Genomic DNA, 18914 nt, shown 5'->3' with positions numbered 1-18914 from the left:
TTAGCCTGTCTGCATATCCTTTTATTCTGATTATTTTATTTATTCCAAATTAAATCTTACATTGTTTGCTTGTTTTTATATTTTACACTTATTTTGTGATCGGCTGCACTGAAAATAAGAGCTTATTAAGTGGAAATAAAGGTTGATTGGTTGATTGACATAATGTCACTGCATTAATGTCACTAGTTATTAGAGATAACAAAAAAATATAAAGAAAACACCATTAATACTGAAAGTGTTGACATCTTTCACATTTCTGGAGTTGGTGGTCTAGTGATACTCACTCCACCATGTTTAACAGAAACACTGAAAATGAATAAGCACTTACTCTTCATTCTCGTAAAGGTATTTCACAATGATCCAGGGCAAAACAAAGATCAGTGGAGCTCCTGTAAAAAACAGAAAGACCATGATGTAATCGATCTACATCTTTAAACACGAGTCTACAGAACTCCTTCTTGTTGCAGGCCTACTGTGATGAAAGGTAAAGTCTGTAGACCAGTGCATATCGTTATATAGTTATATTAAATCTGTACAACAACATGTATAACCTGTTATAACCTGTTATAGCTTTTCTATAGCAATTTTAACAAAACCAACCTAAACCATAATATAAGTATAAACAAATAAGTATTCTTTGATTAAAAAATTAATAATAATAGCAGCAGCAACCTTTGTAATTTATCACATATTTACTGTACAATTTATAACTGCAAAAATATATACGTGAAAATGAAGGTAAAGAAACAGTAATGTTCTTGCAGCAGTGTTGACAGGAAATGTCTGATAAAATTGGTACTTATCTGGCATCCCTAAAACCAGAGCAAAATGTCCTGCTGGAAAATGAAATCTGTATCTCTATAAAAGTTGTCAGCAGAAGGAAGCATTAAGTGCTGTAAGATTTTGCGGGAAAACACTTGTTATAACTTTTTGTTATGTTATGTTATGTTCTGTAACAGTACACGGTTTAATAACTGCACTACAACTAGCATATATATATATATATATATATATATATATATATATATATAAACTAGAAGAAAACTGTTAAAAGATTCCATGATGAATCAGAAATGTGAAATGCCTTACCCCAGCCTATACACAGGTAGATGCTGAGGTAGTTCCCCTCAGTCAGGACCGTCACCGCCAGCAGGTTGTGCAGGTAGATCCCTTCCACCAGCAGCCAGTAGCTGTTAGCGATGATACTGTACTGCATCATCACCACGGCAGTCCTGCAGCCAATGGCGGTCTGCGAAACCTGAAGAATATAACACTAGGCTCTAATTACAGTCAAACGCAGTGATATTCACTTATTAAACTACCTATTTTACCCACAACTACTTGAAACAGCATCACACTGATACAGATATCTACATCTAAGCCTGGTTCTTACCTCATTCTTCACCAGCCACTCCATCTCCATCTCCGTGGTGATGCCTGGATCAATGTTGAGACTCGGCCTTTCCAATAAGGCGTCTTTAATGAGTATGGACGCAGCGCGTAGGATGAAGGACGCGAACAGGTTCATGTGAATGTTATTCCTCATGCAATGCAGCTTCCTGAAAATAGTACAGCAACTTAATAAAAATGCTAATGAATGCTGAGTTTTCAGAGATTTGAATTTGACTATTACCAACAATCAATTATGGACAGAAAACTCTGAAACAAAATGTGAAAGTATGAATGGTGTGTGGGGGAGTTACATATAGGTGTAATGTCATTTTATTATTTGTGTTATCGTCTTATTATTAATGTCTTTAAAATCTTTAAAACAGACATGGTTGACTTTAAATGCTCTGGTTGGATGAGTCAATGGTGTGCAATGCTTTGTTGGGAACTGTAACTTTGATAACAGAGATGTTACGGCCATGGTTATCTCAAGGAACTTCACAGGAACATCTAGGGCCCTATTTTAGCAATCTGTAGAGCGCAGGTCAATTGCGGATCAAGCAGCTGGATTTAGGGCGTCAGTGTGTTTTTGGTATCGTGAGGGCACAAAAAATACGCTTTATGCAAAAAAGGCATGTACTAATTCTCTTAATTTATCATGAAAGTGTTTTGCACATAAGGTGAAATAAAACAAATAAACCATCAGTGTGCCGGGTTGTCATTCCCTTTAGGAACTAGCTGCGCTCTGACTTTGGCACATTGATATTTTAACAGTGCAGCGCTTTTGTGTGTCTCAGCAGAGGAAACTAACCTGTGTGTTCATGCTGTGAAGATAATTTAAGGGAACAACAATTTTATTTTATTCCTTATTCTGTTTATTGTTGATGAACAAGCTGGACTTGCGCAACTGTTGACTTTTATCAGGGTTTAAATCAGTCAGTGGCGCACCTGTATTTCCCGCCGCCAAGATAGAAACATGCCGGAAATTTACCTGAACACACCTCACTTCCAGACCACCACACCCATCTGTGTAGATTTATTCCTAAACTCCAACGCTTTTTTAATGGCGCAGACTCAAAGGCATGAATATAGACTCTTGACGAGGTGTGAGATAGCAATGAAGAGCGTGATGCTCTTGCGCAGGTGAGAGACTTAGAATTAACCATTCATTATTCATAAGGCAACTGGATTTGGATTTGAGCTGATTTAAAAAAAAATGTGCAATGTGGGCTAGTCATGGGCTAGAGATCCATACCCTTCATTAACTGCAAAGAATCCAAGGTCACACATGATCGATCTCATTTAAGACACTATAGTATGCAGCTCAGCCTCATTTCTTTCTTAATAATGTAGTATTTATCAGAACTACTCTCATGTTGACTAGTATGGGCCATATGGAGTTAAAGGAAAACTCCGGTTTAAAATTGACTTTGGGTGTAGTAAAACATGATATATAGACTACTAACCGTTGTTAAGTAGCACCTCTGTTCTCTTGCAGCTTTCTGAGATCCAGTAATTTTAATGCAGTTTGTCCAAACATGCTTTAGAATGGATGATATGGGGATTATCATATTTTTCCCCTGCAGATAAATCGCTTCTTACACTATTTTCCAGGCTAAAAGTAGCTCCACGCCTCATTGGTAGGATCAAGAGAGCCCTGACATTTAAAACGAGGCATTAATACCTTTAAAAATGCAAAAGAAGCTTATTAAAAACTACTGTTTACAACCTGTAGTGTAACCTAGCGTAGCGTAACCTAAGAGATTAGGTTACGCTACTGGTTGTATACAATGTTTTTAATAAGCTTCTTGTGCATTTTTAAAGGTATTAATGCCTCGTTTTAAATGTCAGGGCTCTCTTGATCCTACCAATGAGGCGTGGAGCTACTTTGAGACTGGATAACAGTGTAAAAAGCGATTTATCTGTAGTGGCAAAATATGATAATCCCCATATCATCCATTCTAAAGCATGTTTGGACAAACTGCAAAAAAATGACTGGATTTTGGAAAGCTGCAGGAAAGCAGTGGTTAGACCTCTTTATCATGTTTTACAAAACCCAAGTAAATTTCACACCGGAGTTCTCCTTTAATTGGCACAAGTACAATCCACAACTGATAAGACTGAACGTGTCAGAGTGTATCCGCTACCTGAAGGCCACCAGGATTCCCAGTGCAAGCACCAGTGCTCCCAGTGAGAGGGAGTATCCCACAGTGTACATAGTCCTGAATTTACTGAGGATCCTCCCGTAATGTTGCTGTAGACACAAAACGAGAACTTTAGAAACATCAGGGTGCTTTATTTCTGTACAAATGATTATTAAATCAGATGTTCTTCAGACGTACCGTGTCCATCTGGTCTGGGTCATTGTGCTCACACTCACTGGTGTTCTTCTTCTTGGCCCACTGGCCATCTGCATCGCACTCCAGATACACCAAGCCTTGCCGAACTGGAGTAGACAAACAGACACACCCATATATTCTTCAACTACTCCATGAAGACATCTCAAAGCTGGTGGATATTAGAGACCTTGCATTCCTCTATCTTTTAATGTGAGGATGCCCCACAGTTGCTCTCTTCTTGCCCTTTCTTCTTGGGTTTACCTCCTTTAAGATCAACTGTTCTGCAATTGGGTTCAACAACCCTCTGGGCTGGAGAGTTACTAGTCTGTAAGTCTGTAGCACTCCATCCCATTACACTTCATTTACCAAAACAGTTTTTTTTTTGCTTGGAAAAAAGCTTGGAAAATATCTGGCCCACAGCCAAACTTAATTGCCGACCCCTGGTTTAGACATTAATGGCTGTGTGTTGAGTTATTTATAGGGCACAGCAAAGTTACACTGTTATACATACAATATACAGCTCTGGAAAAAAATTATAAGAGACCACTTAAAAATAATAAGTTTCTATTTGTTGATTTTACAAAATTAAAAACCTCTAGAATATAATCAAGAGGAAGATGGATGATCACAAGCCATCAAACCAAGCTGAACTGCTTGAATCTTTTAACCAGCAGTAATAGCATAAAGTTATCCAAAAGCAGTGTGTAAGACTGGTGGAGGAGAACATGATGCCAAGATGCATGAAAACTGTGATTAAAAACCAGGTTATTCCACCAAATATTGATTTCTGAACTCTGCAACACTGCAAATAAATGATCTAAATGACAATATTTTTATTTGGAATTTGGGAGAAATGTTGTCTGTAGTTTATAGAATAAAACAACAATGTTCATTTTACTCAATCATATACCTATAAATAGCAAAATCAGAGAAACTGATTTGAATATTGAAACTTCTTTTTCCAGAGCTGTATATAGCTGTACACTGACTACTTTACATTGTGTCATACAAGTGTCATATCTTAAGTGTTTTCCCATAAAAAGATATAATCAAATATTTACAAAAAAAGTCAAAGTCATGGGATTCGATATCAGTTTATTTCCCATGTCTTCTGGCATAAACTCTGGGTAGCTGAAAACCTGTTCATTAGTACTTTAGGTATGGGCTCTCACCTGTTCTGTGCCAGGGCAGGTACCAGGGGCAGGGCACGCTGACGGTGGTGTTGGGTAGTCCGTCTGGCCAGCAGGCATATTTGTCGAAAGTTCTGTTACAGACGAGACCTGGAGAACAGAACTCAGAAATCAGAAATCAGAGGACACATGGCAAATGTCTCCATATCAAACATCTCAAAATACTACCTCATTTTATTCACCTCCACCTTTCCACTGAACCAGAGTGAACCAATTACATCACTGTTTTCTTCTTTACCTGGACATTATTGATACCTATAATACTCTGGAAAAAAAAAATAAAGAGACCACTTCCGTTTCTGAATCAGTTTCTCTGATTTTGCTATTTATAGGTATATATTTAAGTAAAATGAACTTTGTTTTTTATTCTATAAACTACAGACAACATTCTTTCAAAATTCCAAATAAAATTATTTTAGTCATTTAGAGCATTTATTTGCAGAAAATGAGAAATGGCGGAAATAACAGAAAAGATGTAGAAGATTTTAGACCTCAAATAATGCAAAGACAAAAAACAAGTTCATATTCATGTAGTTTTAAGAGTTCAGAAATCACAGTTTTCATGCATTTTGGCGTGGTCTCCTCCACCAGTCTTACACACTGCTTTTGGATAGCTGTATGCCACTCCTGGTGCAAAATTCAGGCAGTTCAGTTAGGTGGTTTGATGGCTTGTGATCATTTATCTTCCTCTTGATTATATTCCAGAGGTTTTCAATTTGGTAAAATCAAAGAAACTCAACATTTTTAAGTGGTCTCTTATGTTTTTCCCGGAGCTGTATATCGATAGCGTCTATTAGATTTTGCAGCCCTATTGTGTGTGGTGCCCTTTTGGCTCTAATCAGTGGATGCTTTCATCATCATGGCCACCATACAGTCTATATGGTGGTGTTCACCTGTGGGATACGACTGACCAGTCCTTCAAAAAAAAAAAAAAAAAGAGACTTTGATATGACTTTGATATGACCAGCTCTTACAGGGATTTCCAGGAATTCTTGGACAGTGCAGGGACTCTCACTGATTACAGGACTGAAAAATATCTCACCTGTGACCAGCGGTTCTCTGCTGTTGTTCAGAAGACACTCTTCCTTGTACTTCATCCATCTTGCCATTAAAGTTTTCATGGACAAAGCAGAGGAGGCCTGCAATGACAACAGTATATGATATAGACAAAACTACTGGGCCAATATAATAAGATAACCATTTTTTTTTTTTTTGAACCAGTGGCTTGATTTGGTTACATTTCTGGAAAAAAAAAAACACAGTGCATGCTGACAACTTTTATGGAGATGCGGATTTCATTTTCCAGCAGGACTTGTCACACTGCCCACACTGTAGCCAAAAAAGTACCAATTGTCTTAGGTATATAATATTCAAATTTTCTGAACCACAGATTTTTGGGTTTTTATTGCCTGTAAGCCATAATAATAATCCTCAACTATAAAAGAAATAAACACTTAAAATAGATCACTCTGTGTGTGTAATACATCTATATAATATATTTCACACACAGTTTCACATTTTGAACTGAATTACTGAAATAAAGTAACTTTTCAATGATATTCTATATACATATTTTTTTTTCGATCTTATTCTAATGTTTTAGCACCTGTACATGATAGAAACCAGCTAGCAACCCAACAGAAATCACCTAGGATGTAGGGGTGGGCGATATGGCTCTAAAATAATATCACGATATTTCAGGGTATTTTTGCCATAACGATATACTTGTCGATATAGGACAACAGAAAAATAATTCATTAATTTCAGGAATATAGTATAATAGTATAACAGTATAATCATAATGTGGCAAAATAAATAATAGAGCATAAAATAATATAATGCAGCAAATAATATTTAAGACAGAACATCTCTATTATCACAATATGGATTTTTAATATCATGATATTTCTGTGTCACGATATATTGTATACGATATAATATTGCCCACCCCTACTAGGATGCCACAGCAACTGCCCATCAACACCAAAGTAAAACATAAAAACAATATGTGTTTCTTTAGGAAATGTATATTTGAAAAAAAAAATAGAATTTATACAAAATCTAATTAGTAACAATTGTAATTGCTGAATACTGTAGCCGATTTGACCCCTTTGTCACCCTTGTGTCGTCTTGCGGGTCAAAAGTGACCCACCACCATGTTCAGCTGTAGAAAAAATACCTTAAACTATATTTTTCAAACTTGAACATTTATGACTTTTCCTAAAGGCACCCCATCATTAGAAAGAGTGATTCTTTGTTTTTGTTTATGTTTCCATGTGGGCTATACATGACTAGAGTACAAAGATTGTCTTATGGGTCATTTTTGACCCATGAAAGCATTTAAACACCAGAAAAAAAGTATAAAGGCCACACAAAAAACTCTCTCTAATACACACACACACACACACACAGACACAGATACACACAAACACACAGCATCAAACATCATAAGGATGACTCCAGGACCAACAGTGTATTCAGCTGCCTGTGTCCAGCACATTTCATCCCATCCTTTTTCCTTTTTATCACAGCAGCCATCGAAAAAATCACCCTGGAGAATACAAATTTGGAGGATTCAAAATGTAATTTGGCTGCTTTATTTTGGGGGTTTGGTAGGGCGGGTCATTTATTATTTTTTTTTTATAATTTTATTTCTGATTTTTCCCCATTTTCTCCCAATTTGGTTATCCAATTGTCCCACCCCTTTGTGCGTCCCCATCACCGGTGACGCACGTGACCCTTGGAGGATGCGGACGAGCACACGCCTCCTCCGACACGTGTGAAGTCAATCACCCCTTTTTTCGAGCTGCTGCGGATGAATCATTACCTGAGTAGCATCACAGCGCGCTCGGAGGAAAGCACAGCGGCTCGGTTCCGATTCATCCGCTCACAGACGCCTCGTGCCGCCCAGCGTCACCTTAAATGTGATGGGGAGAGAGCGCCATCTACCCACCCCAGAGGGAGCAGAGCCAATTTTGCTCCCTCTAACGCCGGCAGCTTGATGGCAAAGCTGCATGAGCGGGGGTTCGAACCTGCGACCTCCTGCTCATAGTGGCAGCGCATTAGACCGCTGGACCACTCGGCGCCCCAGGGCGGGTCATTTTTGACCCCTTAGCACAAGGGGATCACACAAGAGTTAAAGACAACCCTGGTGTCTTCAGACTGCTGCATTTAACATCTCTAAATGCTGTTCAGGTTTTCTACTGTAGGCTGCAGGTGGATCAGCGCTGTGACGCTGTCTCCCTGCAACAGTCCGTGTTTTGTTTTGCAGTGTTAGATCTTCTTTACTCCTCCTGGAACCGAGGCTGACGTGCTCTGAATTAGAGCACGGGTTGGGATAAATGTGCTGTTTTGCTCGTGGATCACGACTGCTGCCCTAACACTGCGCTGCTTAGCGGCGTTCCATCATGTTACCTAAGCGTGAGGAGCAGCCTGTGTTTAGACTGCACCTCTGCTCCACAGGGAACGCACTGATTACACACCCGCTAAACACTACAGATACTCACTACCACACACAGACAGGTGGAGAGAGAGAGAGAGAGAGATAGTAGAGCGTAACCAAGATACAGTATTTGTTGTTCATATTTTAATGGTCCTCTTTAATTTATGGATTATTCAGAAAGTTTCAGCAGCTTCAGCTGTTTTAGCATAACAGCACTGTAGTCACTAAAGTTACTAAACAGCAGGGATTCGCTGCCACTTTCCTTACATTATAATTGCATTGAAGCAGGAGACAGATATACGATTTTTCAAGTTGATAAATTATCATTAAATTAGGATAAAACAAATAATATGATAATCAGTTATGGAAAGAAAATGATCGATATTCCATTTAGAATTGATGATGGAAATTTGTAGAGTCAGTGAGGTGAAGTTTCTGGGTGTCATCATTGATTATCAGAAAGGCTGACTTGGAAACCTCACATAAATCATTTAACCCTTGTGTGGTGTTCGGGTCTGTGGGACCCGTTTTCATCTTTCATCAAATGATACAAAAAAAAAATATTTTTTCTAACTCAAACTCATTGGCATTGGCTCATTTTTTTGTGAAAAACATATATCAAAACACATTTTCGATAAACACACACCGTACAACCCCCCCCCCCCCCCATTTATATTTATATTACGTACAGTATGTTTGGTCAAGGGCTAATAATAAACATTTTTCTACTCATTTCTTGAGTTTAATTCATTTTCTTTTACATTTCATTAACAAACTAATAAAAAAAGAGTAGCACTTTTTGAAAGAAATGTAACATAAGAAAGGTAAAGGGCAAATATTAACCATGTAAGCTGTTTATATTGCTTGCAATTTAGGTGAAGCAAGCATGTGTAAAGCATTTTAATGTAAAATTGCTTAATTTTGCTGAATTAAATACAAATAACAATGTAAACGAGTAACAAAAATATGAACACCACACAAGGGTTAAGAACAAAAATCGCTAACTCTATTGCATTGCTGTACAAAGTGAGGGATATAAAGTTATAAACAAGTAATAAACAAGCTCTTTATTTACAACAATTCGTTCTGGCCTCACAATCTGATTGGTTGAGAAGTGTTCTAGTCGTGATGATATTTGTGATAACAGCACGGCCTTCACACACTAAATCTGTAAAATCTCTGTTAAATTATTTTTGGGATAAAAGGATATATAAGATATTATAAGATTTTTTTTTTCTTTTCAATTAATTTGTTATTTGTATTTTTTCTGTATACAAAATGTATTTTGTTTAAAATGACTGATTATATTTAGATTTTTTTTTTATTATTTTTATTTCTGTGTATTAAAACAATACAAAAATCACACAAGTCCAGCAGGATTTGGCACACTGCCCTCACTGCCAAAAGTACCAACTGGTCTTATATAATATTCTAATTTTCTGAGACACTGATTTTTGGCTTTTCATTGGCTGTAAGCTTCATAATCATCAACAATAAAATAAATAAAATAATTTAAAGTAGATCACTCTGTGTGTAATACATCTATATAATATATGAGTTTCATATTTTGAACTGAATTACTGAAATAAAGTTACAGTTCTTCAATGATATTCAAATTAATTAAAGTTTGTATATATGATATAAATATATATATACATATATATATATGATATTTGATTATGTACTGTATGTATCTGACAATGGTGTTACATAAGCCTTAAAACAAAGAGAAGTAAGTAGTAAGAAAGGGGTGAAAAGAGAAGAGAGGGAAGAAGAAAGAGGGAGAGCGAGAGAATCATATGATGCCATCATCTGAGTCATATTTACATAAGAGACAGTGAGAGAGAGAGAGAGACAGTGAGAGTGAGAGAGAGAGAGTGAGTGAGAGAGAGAGAGAGAGAGAGAGAGAGAGAGAGAGAGAGAGAGATGCTGACCTGGATGCAGGAGGAGAGTATGAGCAGGCTGAGCAGGATGAACAGTTGGGACATCCCTCAGTCGTGCAGCTGCTGCCGGCGCTGGGACGGGGGGCTGAGGGGGGGTGAGGGGGAGCTCACCTCATAGGACACCTTTACCTGGGGCCACCACGCTGCCTGCACTGAACACACACCACACACACACACACACACACAGTTACTAAAGCCATATTTACCTGGTGAAAAAAAGGGTGTTCAAGTTTCACTACAGGCAAAATAAACAGCAAATCTGCCACTGCTTAATCAACACTTACTGCTAACTCTGATAATTCACTAACTGCTGATGCTCACCCTTTTTTTAATCTAGACTAGGTGAAGTTCATTATGCAAATGAGCTGAGCAGTGACTAATCAGAACATTGGTTAATGACTGATATCGTCACCACAATCAAGCTACATACTGAATATTCAATATTTCAACAAACAGAGTCAGATACAGTTTTAATTCTAAGCTCAATTCATTTCCGTCTGCACTTCCTCTTAATTTATTTGAGGTAATTTATTTTCACACTGAGTTGATTCCTGTTTTCAGGGTTTTTTTTTTCAGATCATTTAAAGCAGTTAGACAGTTGTGCCACTCGAAAATTATAAAACCATGAACATTCCTTTTTTCCATATAAGGCAAACACAGATCTGTATTGTTACGTGATGTAATTTCACAGCTTTAGAGTGGCCCTACAGTCTAACTGCTGCTCATCACAATTGATTAGCTCATGGGACCTATTTTACACACTTTGCACATCCCTATCTTACACCCTACCAAATGTCTATTTCTGACCAATTTTTCAACTGTCTCTGGAACAAAATAAGAGATTAAGAGAGAGTTACTTTGATTTTACCAAACAGAAAAACCTCTGGAATGTAATCCAGAGGAAGATGGATGATCACAAGCCATCAAACCACCAAACTGAACTGCTTGAATTTTTGCACCAGGAGGAAAGCAGCATAAAGTTATCCAAAAGCAGTGTGTAAGACTGGTGGAGGAGAACATGATGCCAAGATGCATGAAAACTGTGATTAAAAACCACCAGGATTATTCCACCAAATATTGATTTCTGAACTCTTAAAACTTTATGAATATGAACTTGCTTTGCATTATTTGAGGTCTGAAAGCTCTGCATCTTTTTTGTTTTTGTTATTTCAGCCATTTCTCATTTTCTGCAAATAAATCCTCTAAATGACAATATTTGTTTTTATACAAAGTAATATTTGTTTCTACACAGACATCTGCATTGCACATCGCATTAAAAAAACGCTATGTTTGAAAGAGCAGCTGTAATTTAAATCAACCAGTTAAATAACTGAAAATTATAGTATCAGATAATTATAGTTTTCATTAAAGGGCTCTTAAAGGGAGAGTGTACACATTAATGAATACTATCCATTACATATTTCTCCTAGGGATAAATATTTATTACTTTCATCGTGAGATCAAGCTTAGATAAAGTTTATAATATTTAAATTTAAATATCCACTATAAAAACCTGTGTCTTAAGTAAAACAAGTCCAATTAATTGCAGTTAATCACAGAATCTTCTTGTGATTAATCTGATAAAAATATATATTTTATTGATTGACACTACTAATAATGCTTAAAAAACATTTTGAAAAGTTCCAGGAAGGTTAGCTTGTAAGATGTAGCCTGTTTTAAGAACTTTCTGAAAACATGTGACATAATTATGATTTAGTGAGGGGACCATCATTTCAGTATTATACTTATTTGATAATGCATTCCTTGTTTTTGCCATAGACTGTATATAGCTGGACAGAGCATCGTCTCTCAAAAGGGAAGCCACCACAGGTCCGGCGCCCCCTGCTGTTCGATTTCAGAAAGCTGTGTAACCCCACCCATCCCCATAGGTTTCAATGGCAAAACAGACAACTTTCAATCACGTTTTTTTTCTAATATACTGTAATTCTACCTCCTTTATTTAAATGCAGCAGCTAGAGTAACCTCTGCTTATATTGTTACATTTTTATATCCCCACAGAATTCGTTTTTTAAAACGTTATTCAGCTCTATTCAAAAAGGTGTGGTTATTGTAAAAGGGCTGGTTATGGGCGGGACCAATAACAGACCGTCAGCTCTGCTCCGCTCAGCTCTGCAGCCTGTGACCTCGAGGCAGCCCTCAGGGGCGGGGTTATTCAAATGAGTAGGCTGTCTCTCCACAGTCTTTCTCCCTCCTCTGGTCTCTACTGCGCAGACTCGGCTATCAGGATCGCCAACATGGCAGAAGATTTTGGCTTCATTTTTATTGAATGAATGGGAACGGCGACACAACGTCCATCTTTTTTACAGTCTCTGGTTTTTGCTGACTGACCAGAAAGTGTCTGAGCGCTCACAACAGTGGAAAAACAACACGGTGACCCATCACACAAACTAGATCCTGGTGAAATAGTGTGTAATTACAGTGTGATTTCCAGAACACACCACATGAACCCCCACAGACACTTTGATGTTGATCTCCTGCCCACGCAGTAGAATCTCTTCATTACTGCGTATTCAGATACTCTGCTCTGCTGATGCTCAGGACTAAATGAAGCCTTCATTGGTCACAGTTGGCTGGGCGAGTTGGAGCTGTCTGTTTATTGGAGTCTGGTTGTTATGCTGGAAGCGATGTAAAGGAGATGACACAGTGCTCTGACTCCAGGCCAATTAGTAGAGGAGGACACTGAGAAAGAGGAGGAGGCACTGTGACACTGAGGCACCAGCCAGCTAGAAACCTTGTTTATAATCACCACTGAATAAGTCCTACCATCACACACAAACACACACACACACACACACACACCAGTGCTATATTCAATTAGTGATGACAGTTTCAGTAAAGTCAACACTTAAGCTTTTAAACGAAGGCTTTAATTACTATTGGGTTTACTTTGTCCCACAAAATTACACAATATATAAAGAAATCAGACTTAATTTGCCGAAAAAAACAGCAAAAGCTTCCTTTACTAAACAAATTATTGTAAATAGTTCAATAAACATTAAAATACTCAATGTTTAAACCCTCTTATTATGTTCCGGGTCAGTTTGACCCGTTTTAAAGTTTGAAGGTCTAGTAAAAATAGTTAAAAGTATTAAATACTTAAATAGTTCAAATTAACCCCCGAACACCATTGCTATTCCTGACAAATGAACATAATAGGAGGGTTAAAGAGATATTTGTCAAACGTTCTATTGCACAAGTAAGACACAAGTTTGACATCAATTTATAATATGTTGTTGCTGAAGCCAAAAGAAGCATTACGGTGTTAAAATCAGCCACAACTGCTTTCTTTCTCCAGTTAAAAAATACATTCAGGTTAGTGTGCATTACCATTATTCTTTAAAACAACAGTATACAAATATTTTTAAAAATATTTTAAAAAAGGCTATAGCTACTGATTTTGAAGTTTATTTGCACCTCGTATTCAGAGTTTTAGATTTTAGTTTTATCACTTGTGATAAATAAACAATTCTGGGCTCGAATGGAATTTTTTCTGTGGATTTTCCTCTCTTTTTGAGTGGAAAATTGCTGTTTGCTTTTTCTATTTTATTGCAAGGAACAGCAACAGGAGCTCCTCAGATAAAGTGCTTTTTCCCGTTTTCATTTTCCCCAGGCAGGACAGTGTTAGACTCCACAGGGCTGACCTGTGTGTTAGCTTGTTATGCTAACTGGCTAGCATTAGCTAGTGAGCTATATCTGCTTCTTTGGCAGTGCTGTTCTACTCAGAGTTTTTAATCTATCGGATTGCCAGGTAGAGAAGCTTAAACACGGATTGAGAAAGGGTTTTTTTGTTCCTAAACTATACATTATGTGTACATGTGTGTTGTTTTCGATTTCCCCGTGAGCTGACCGCCACTCACCTGCACGTCGGTCCTTTAGCTCAAGCGCTGCTTCCCTCTGAAGTCGGAGAACGGAACGAAATCTGAAACGTTTCTGCAAAAAACACCTTTACCATGGAAACATTTTTGGCTAAAACGTTTCAAATTCCATTCTGTTCCAGTCTCTCGGCGCCGGAGGTGTAGAGCGGGGCAGGCATGGGCAGTTGTAGCTGCTGAATTACTGCTGAATTACCCTGCTTACGTTATTATTTTGGAATGTATGTTATATAACATATTTACAGACCCAAAACAAAGCTAGGAGTTGTTAGGGACGCTGGACGCTGTAAATGAAGTGAAACCTATGTTCTTATCTGTGGTATGTGCAGTGGTCACACTCATTAAAGCTCCTCAGATTGGGCTTAAAGAGATCACAATCACGGGGTAAAGGGTACACATCTGGGACAAAACTGCCCTTTCAGTAATGACCACAGAACACTATCAGGTGTGGGTTTTCTTGTCGTGTAAAACCGCTGTTGAGCTCCTCTGAGCTTCTCAACAGTCCTGGAGATCTGATATTTCTAGAGGAGTTTAAAAAAGCCCCCCAGAATTAAGCTGTGGATCAGTGGAAGAACTGTGTTCTCTGGAATGATGGAACTCCATCTGATACTTTTGGAAAGATAGATTGAGTGGTGATCATCCAATATAATGACCTTACTAATGTTCCTGCAATCAAATTCTCACAGCTATTGTCCAACAATCTGGTAGAAAGTGCGCACAGCTTTGCATAGCTCTCCAACTAATCCCAAAAGTACTGAATGGAGCACCATCATTCCAAAGAACTTCTATATTTACTTATATTACATACATGCCATCTTATATCTCATCTATGATTTCTATAGACACCAGTAATTATCAGACCCGCTCTACTGGCTGGATCACCTGTCAAGTTCCTAGAGTTTTTACTGAACTGGGAAAATCTGCTTTAAGCTACAGAGCGGCACCAGTGATCTGAAATTCACTACAGGAAACACTAAAACTCACTCAAAAGCTCACTGGTGTCACTCAATCAATTTAAACTTTGGTACCACTTTAAAATAACACTACCTTTATAAAGAGTTTATAATGGTTTACTTTACGGTTAGTTTATAAATGGTTACTAATTAGGTTGTAAATGCCTTAAAAATAATTAATAATCAGTTATAACACATACATAGAAAGAGCAACAATGACCTGTTGTTTGCCAAATAGTAAACCCACAGCCATCTATATCGTTGCCCTTTCTACATATGTGTTATAACTGATTATTAATGTTTTTTTAAGACATTTACAACCTAATTAGTAACCATTAATAAACTAATTGTAAACCATTTATAAACCCTTTATAAAGGTAGTCTTATTTTAAAGTGGTACCTAAACACTTAATATCTAACCACCCTCAGACAGCCTGTAACTATTTTAGTTGAGTTTTTCTTTTACCTTGTTATTTATTTTAATTATTTTGTTTTTTTATTGATCTAATTTTATGTTTTACCATTTAGCCCATTTATTTTATTTATTTTATTCATTTCATACTTTTATTTGTTTTGTTACTGCCTTTACTTTTGGCCTTTTACATTTTTATTTCATTTATTTTCTTCCTTTTATTTTTTTATATATTTTTGACTTATTATTATTATTATTTATTTTAATTCCATCATTTACATTTTTTTATAATTGTGGTTATTTTAGTCCGTTTTTTTTTAACTGTGTCTATATTTTATTATTCTACTTATTCATCTCTTTGTTTTATTGCTCTACATTTTAGCCTGTTTGCATATCTTTTATTCTGAATTATTTTATTGTTTCAAAATTAAATCTTACATTGTTTGCTTGTTTTTAATCATTTAAATTTTAGTTTCAATCCCTTTAACTCTATGTAAGCTCGGCTACATTGAAAATGAGGGTTACCCCCAATGTATTTACCGAGTGACAATAAAGGTTGATTGATTGATTACTTATATTTATTTTTTCCTTTAGAAATGAATGCGAGCACACATGTGCTTACAAGTGAACCAAACACATGTGGTAACACAGCAACCACACTGCAATGCACTAGCAGTCACCTAAGACACCATAGAAACCACCTAAGATACATTAATAGCAACTGCCTAGCAACTACCTAACAACTCCAGAGCGACCACATGAGACGCCAAAGCAACCACCTGGAGAACAGGTTGCAACTAGTTAGCAACTACCTAACAAGGCCACAGCGACCACCCATCAACACTATAGCATATTTCTCTGACTCTTTTGCTGTAATAAACATAGTTCAAACCAGTACCAGGGTGTGGTGATTGCTGTGGTGGTGGTGGTGGGGGTGGTGGTGGTGGGGGTGGTGAGGCGGGGGTCTGGCTATCTCATGTCCTTCACCTCTCCTCCTGTTGGACAAGCTTGCTGTTCTGGCTTTATCTGATCAACGATAAACTCTTGCTTCAAGAAATTCCCCACCATCCTTTGTGTTTTCTAAGCAAGTTTGAGTGAGTTTTTATTTTACGCTTTTCATATGCAGATTACTGCAGAACATCACGCACTTGGAAAAGTCAGATAATGAGAAAACATCTGATTATTGCAGCCAGCAAATAATCTCACAAAATAAGACGTGACCTAAACAGTATGTAAACCCCAAACTTCATCAGTTTCTCTGATTTTGCTATTTATAGGTTTATGTTTGAGTAAAATGAACACTGTTGTTTTATTCTATAAACTTATGTATCTTAAATGAAAATATTGTTATTTAGAGCATTTATTTGTAGACAATGAGAAATGGCTGAAATAACTAAAAAAAAGATGCAGAGCTTTCAGATTTTCTCAAATAATGCAAAGAAAACAAGTTCATATTCATAAAGTTTTAAGAGTTCAGAAATCAATATTTGGTGGAATAACCCTGGTTGGTTTTTAAATCACAGTTTTCATTTCATGCATCTTGGCATCATGTTCTCCTCCACCAGTCTTACACACTGCTTTTGGATAAGTTTATGCTGCTTTACTCCTGGTGCAGAAATCCATCTTCCTCTTGATTATATTCCAGAGGTTTTCAATTTGGGAAAACTCAACTCAACATTTTGTGAGTAGTCTCTTATTTTATTCCAGAGCTGTATATGATAATTTCTGTAGGAAAGTCATCGCTTGGTACCGTGTCCTCAATCTGGCAGAGAGTGTGAGCTTCATGTCTAGGGAAGGGCTGGTGCCGCAGATAACTCTCTCCAGTGTTTGTAAATTTGACTGCTGTTGCCATTTCACACTCTCATTCTCATTTAGGACTGATTGTTCCTTTAACTGCTTTAAAACTTTGAAAATCTGGCATCCATTCCTATAATTCATGTCACTTTGCCGTGAGCATGCTGGCCAGGGTTTAGCCTTAGTCACAATATAACACCTCACAACTTAGACTAGTGTGTTCATACAGGTTTCCAATCCATCTTCTGAAGTAACTATTCTGTGACACTGGGCATGCCAGTGTATATGGAAAAAACTAAAGAAAGGTAAAAAAAAAAAAAACATGTGTCCCTACATTTAAAACTTACAATGCTAAGTGATGTTAATGACATCTGATGACAGTAATAACAATTTTACCATCAGTTTATTGGAATTCTTAAAATCATTTAGTTGCAAACCACTCTGACCAGAGGCGCTGCGCTGTTAAAATACCAATCGGCCAAAGTCAGAGCACACCTGGCTCTTAAAGGAAATGACTAGTGATACACTGATTGATTTATTTCATGTTACACCACAAAACACAACCATAATTAATTAAGAGAATAAGTCTTTTGAACATGTCTTTTGCCTGTTTTCATGCCATTTGAGGCATACTTTTGCCGTCGTTACGATAGCAAACGCACAATGACGCCTTAAATCAAGCTGCACGGTTGATAGCTCACTTATAAATCACTAAAAATGGCCCACAGTCATTAATAGCACTTTATGTGAAAAACAATAACCAGTCACAGTGTTTCTGTCACTTTATTGCGACGAAATCCTGCAATGTGTCCATACCTGTCAAGTCTCCCGTTTTCTATTTAAAAAACATTATTATTAGGAGACAGGCGCTGTGCGAATGGGAAATCTCTTAACCAATCATGGAGCCGGATCAAGAAGAAAGTCCCGCCTTTCAGAAAAACAGCCAAACAGCTTGCTGGTTTTGCGGCAGGAGCAGGAGGGTCAGTTGTTCGAATTTGTTCAAATCTCAAATATTGATGTGTTATTTAATGTTTTGAAAGGGTTGAAAAGATGGTTGAGCTGGAGAGAGAGGAAATATATATCTGAATATATCTGGTCCATGTCTTTATCTCTATTTGTAAAAGCTCATGATACTATTTTTAGGTCACCAACAGTCATTTTGCAGAATTTGTGCACCCTTTGTTAAATTTTAAATCCCTTAAATAAAACAATATGAAGTAAATAAAAAAGTTATATATATTACTTTTATGTAAATATATATATATATATATATATATATATATATATATATATATATATATATATATATATATATATATATATATATATATAAGGGTTTTCTTTAGGCTGTAGTAAAGGAATTACATATGTAGGAATGTCCACAACATTTCAGTGTCAACAAAGGTAGACCTATGAGATTCTGATCATCTAATTGTACTTTGTAAGTGTTTCACATGTGGTTATTTTATATTTCTTGTAAACCTGTCTTAAAATGTAAGGGATACTGAACCTCAGTTGGGCTGGTGGGACGACTCGAAGCGGGCATCGGAAAATTTCCC

The 18914-nt window shown here is 37.0% G+C and overlaps 1 protein-coding gene and 1 long non-coding RNA gene across 5 annotated transcripts in view; both read right to left on the bottom strand.

Annotated features, from left to right (window-relative positions):
- Positions 1-18914, bottom strand: part of gcgra (glucagon receptor a) — a 115382-nt gene that overhangs the window by 19981 nt on the left and 76487 nt on the right. For 2 of the 3 annotated variants that reach the window (XR_007438160.1, XM_022667993.2), the window contains exons 2-9: positions 10295-10455; positions 5961-6057; positions 4901-5008; positions 3732-3835; positions 3537-3643; positions 1394-1559; positions 1090-1258; positions 329-389 (exon numbers count right to left, since the gene is read on the bottom strand). Coding sequence is in view for 2 of the 3 variants with exons in the window: in XM_022667993.2 (XP_022523714.1) it covers positions 329-389; positions 1090-1258; positions 1394-1559; positions 3537-3643; positions 3732-3835; positions 4901-5008; positions 5961-6057; positions 10295-10348 (866 nt within the window). In the remaining variant the exon portion in view is untranslated. Of the gene's footprint in view, positions 1-328; positions 390-1089; positions 1259-1393; positions 1560-3536; positions 3644-3731; positions 3836-4900; positions 5009-5960; positions 6058-10294; positions 11415-18914 lie in introns of those variants that run through there. The other variant, XM_049475758.1, reaches the window with a different exon arrangement.
- LOC125799308 (uncharacterized) overlaps positions 1-18914 on the bottom strand; it is a 51013-nt gene that overhangs the window by 19981 nt on the left and 12118 nt on the right. The window lies entirely within an intron of this gene.

This window comes from Astyanax mexicanus, chromosome 3 (genome assembly GCF_023375975.1).
Source record: "Astyanax mexicanus isolate ESR-SI-001 chromosome 3, AstMex3_surface, whole genome shotgun sequence".
Classification (NCBI taxonomy): Eukaryota; Metazoa; Chordata; class Actinopteri; order Characiformes; family Acestrorhamphidae; genus Astyanax; species Astyanax mexicanus.
Note: the sequence above shows the minus strand (reverse complement) of the source record. Positions and strands in the feature narration are given on the sequence as shown.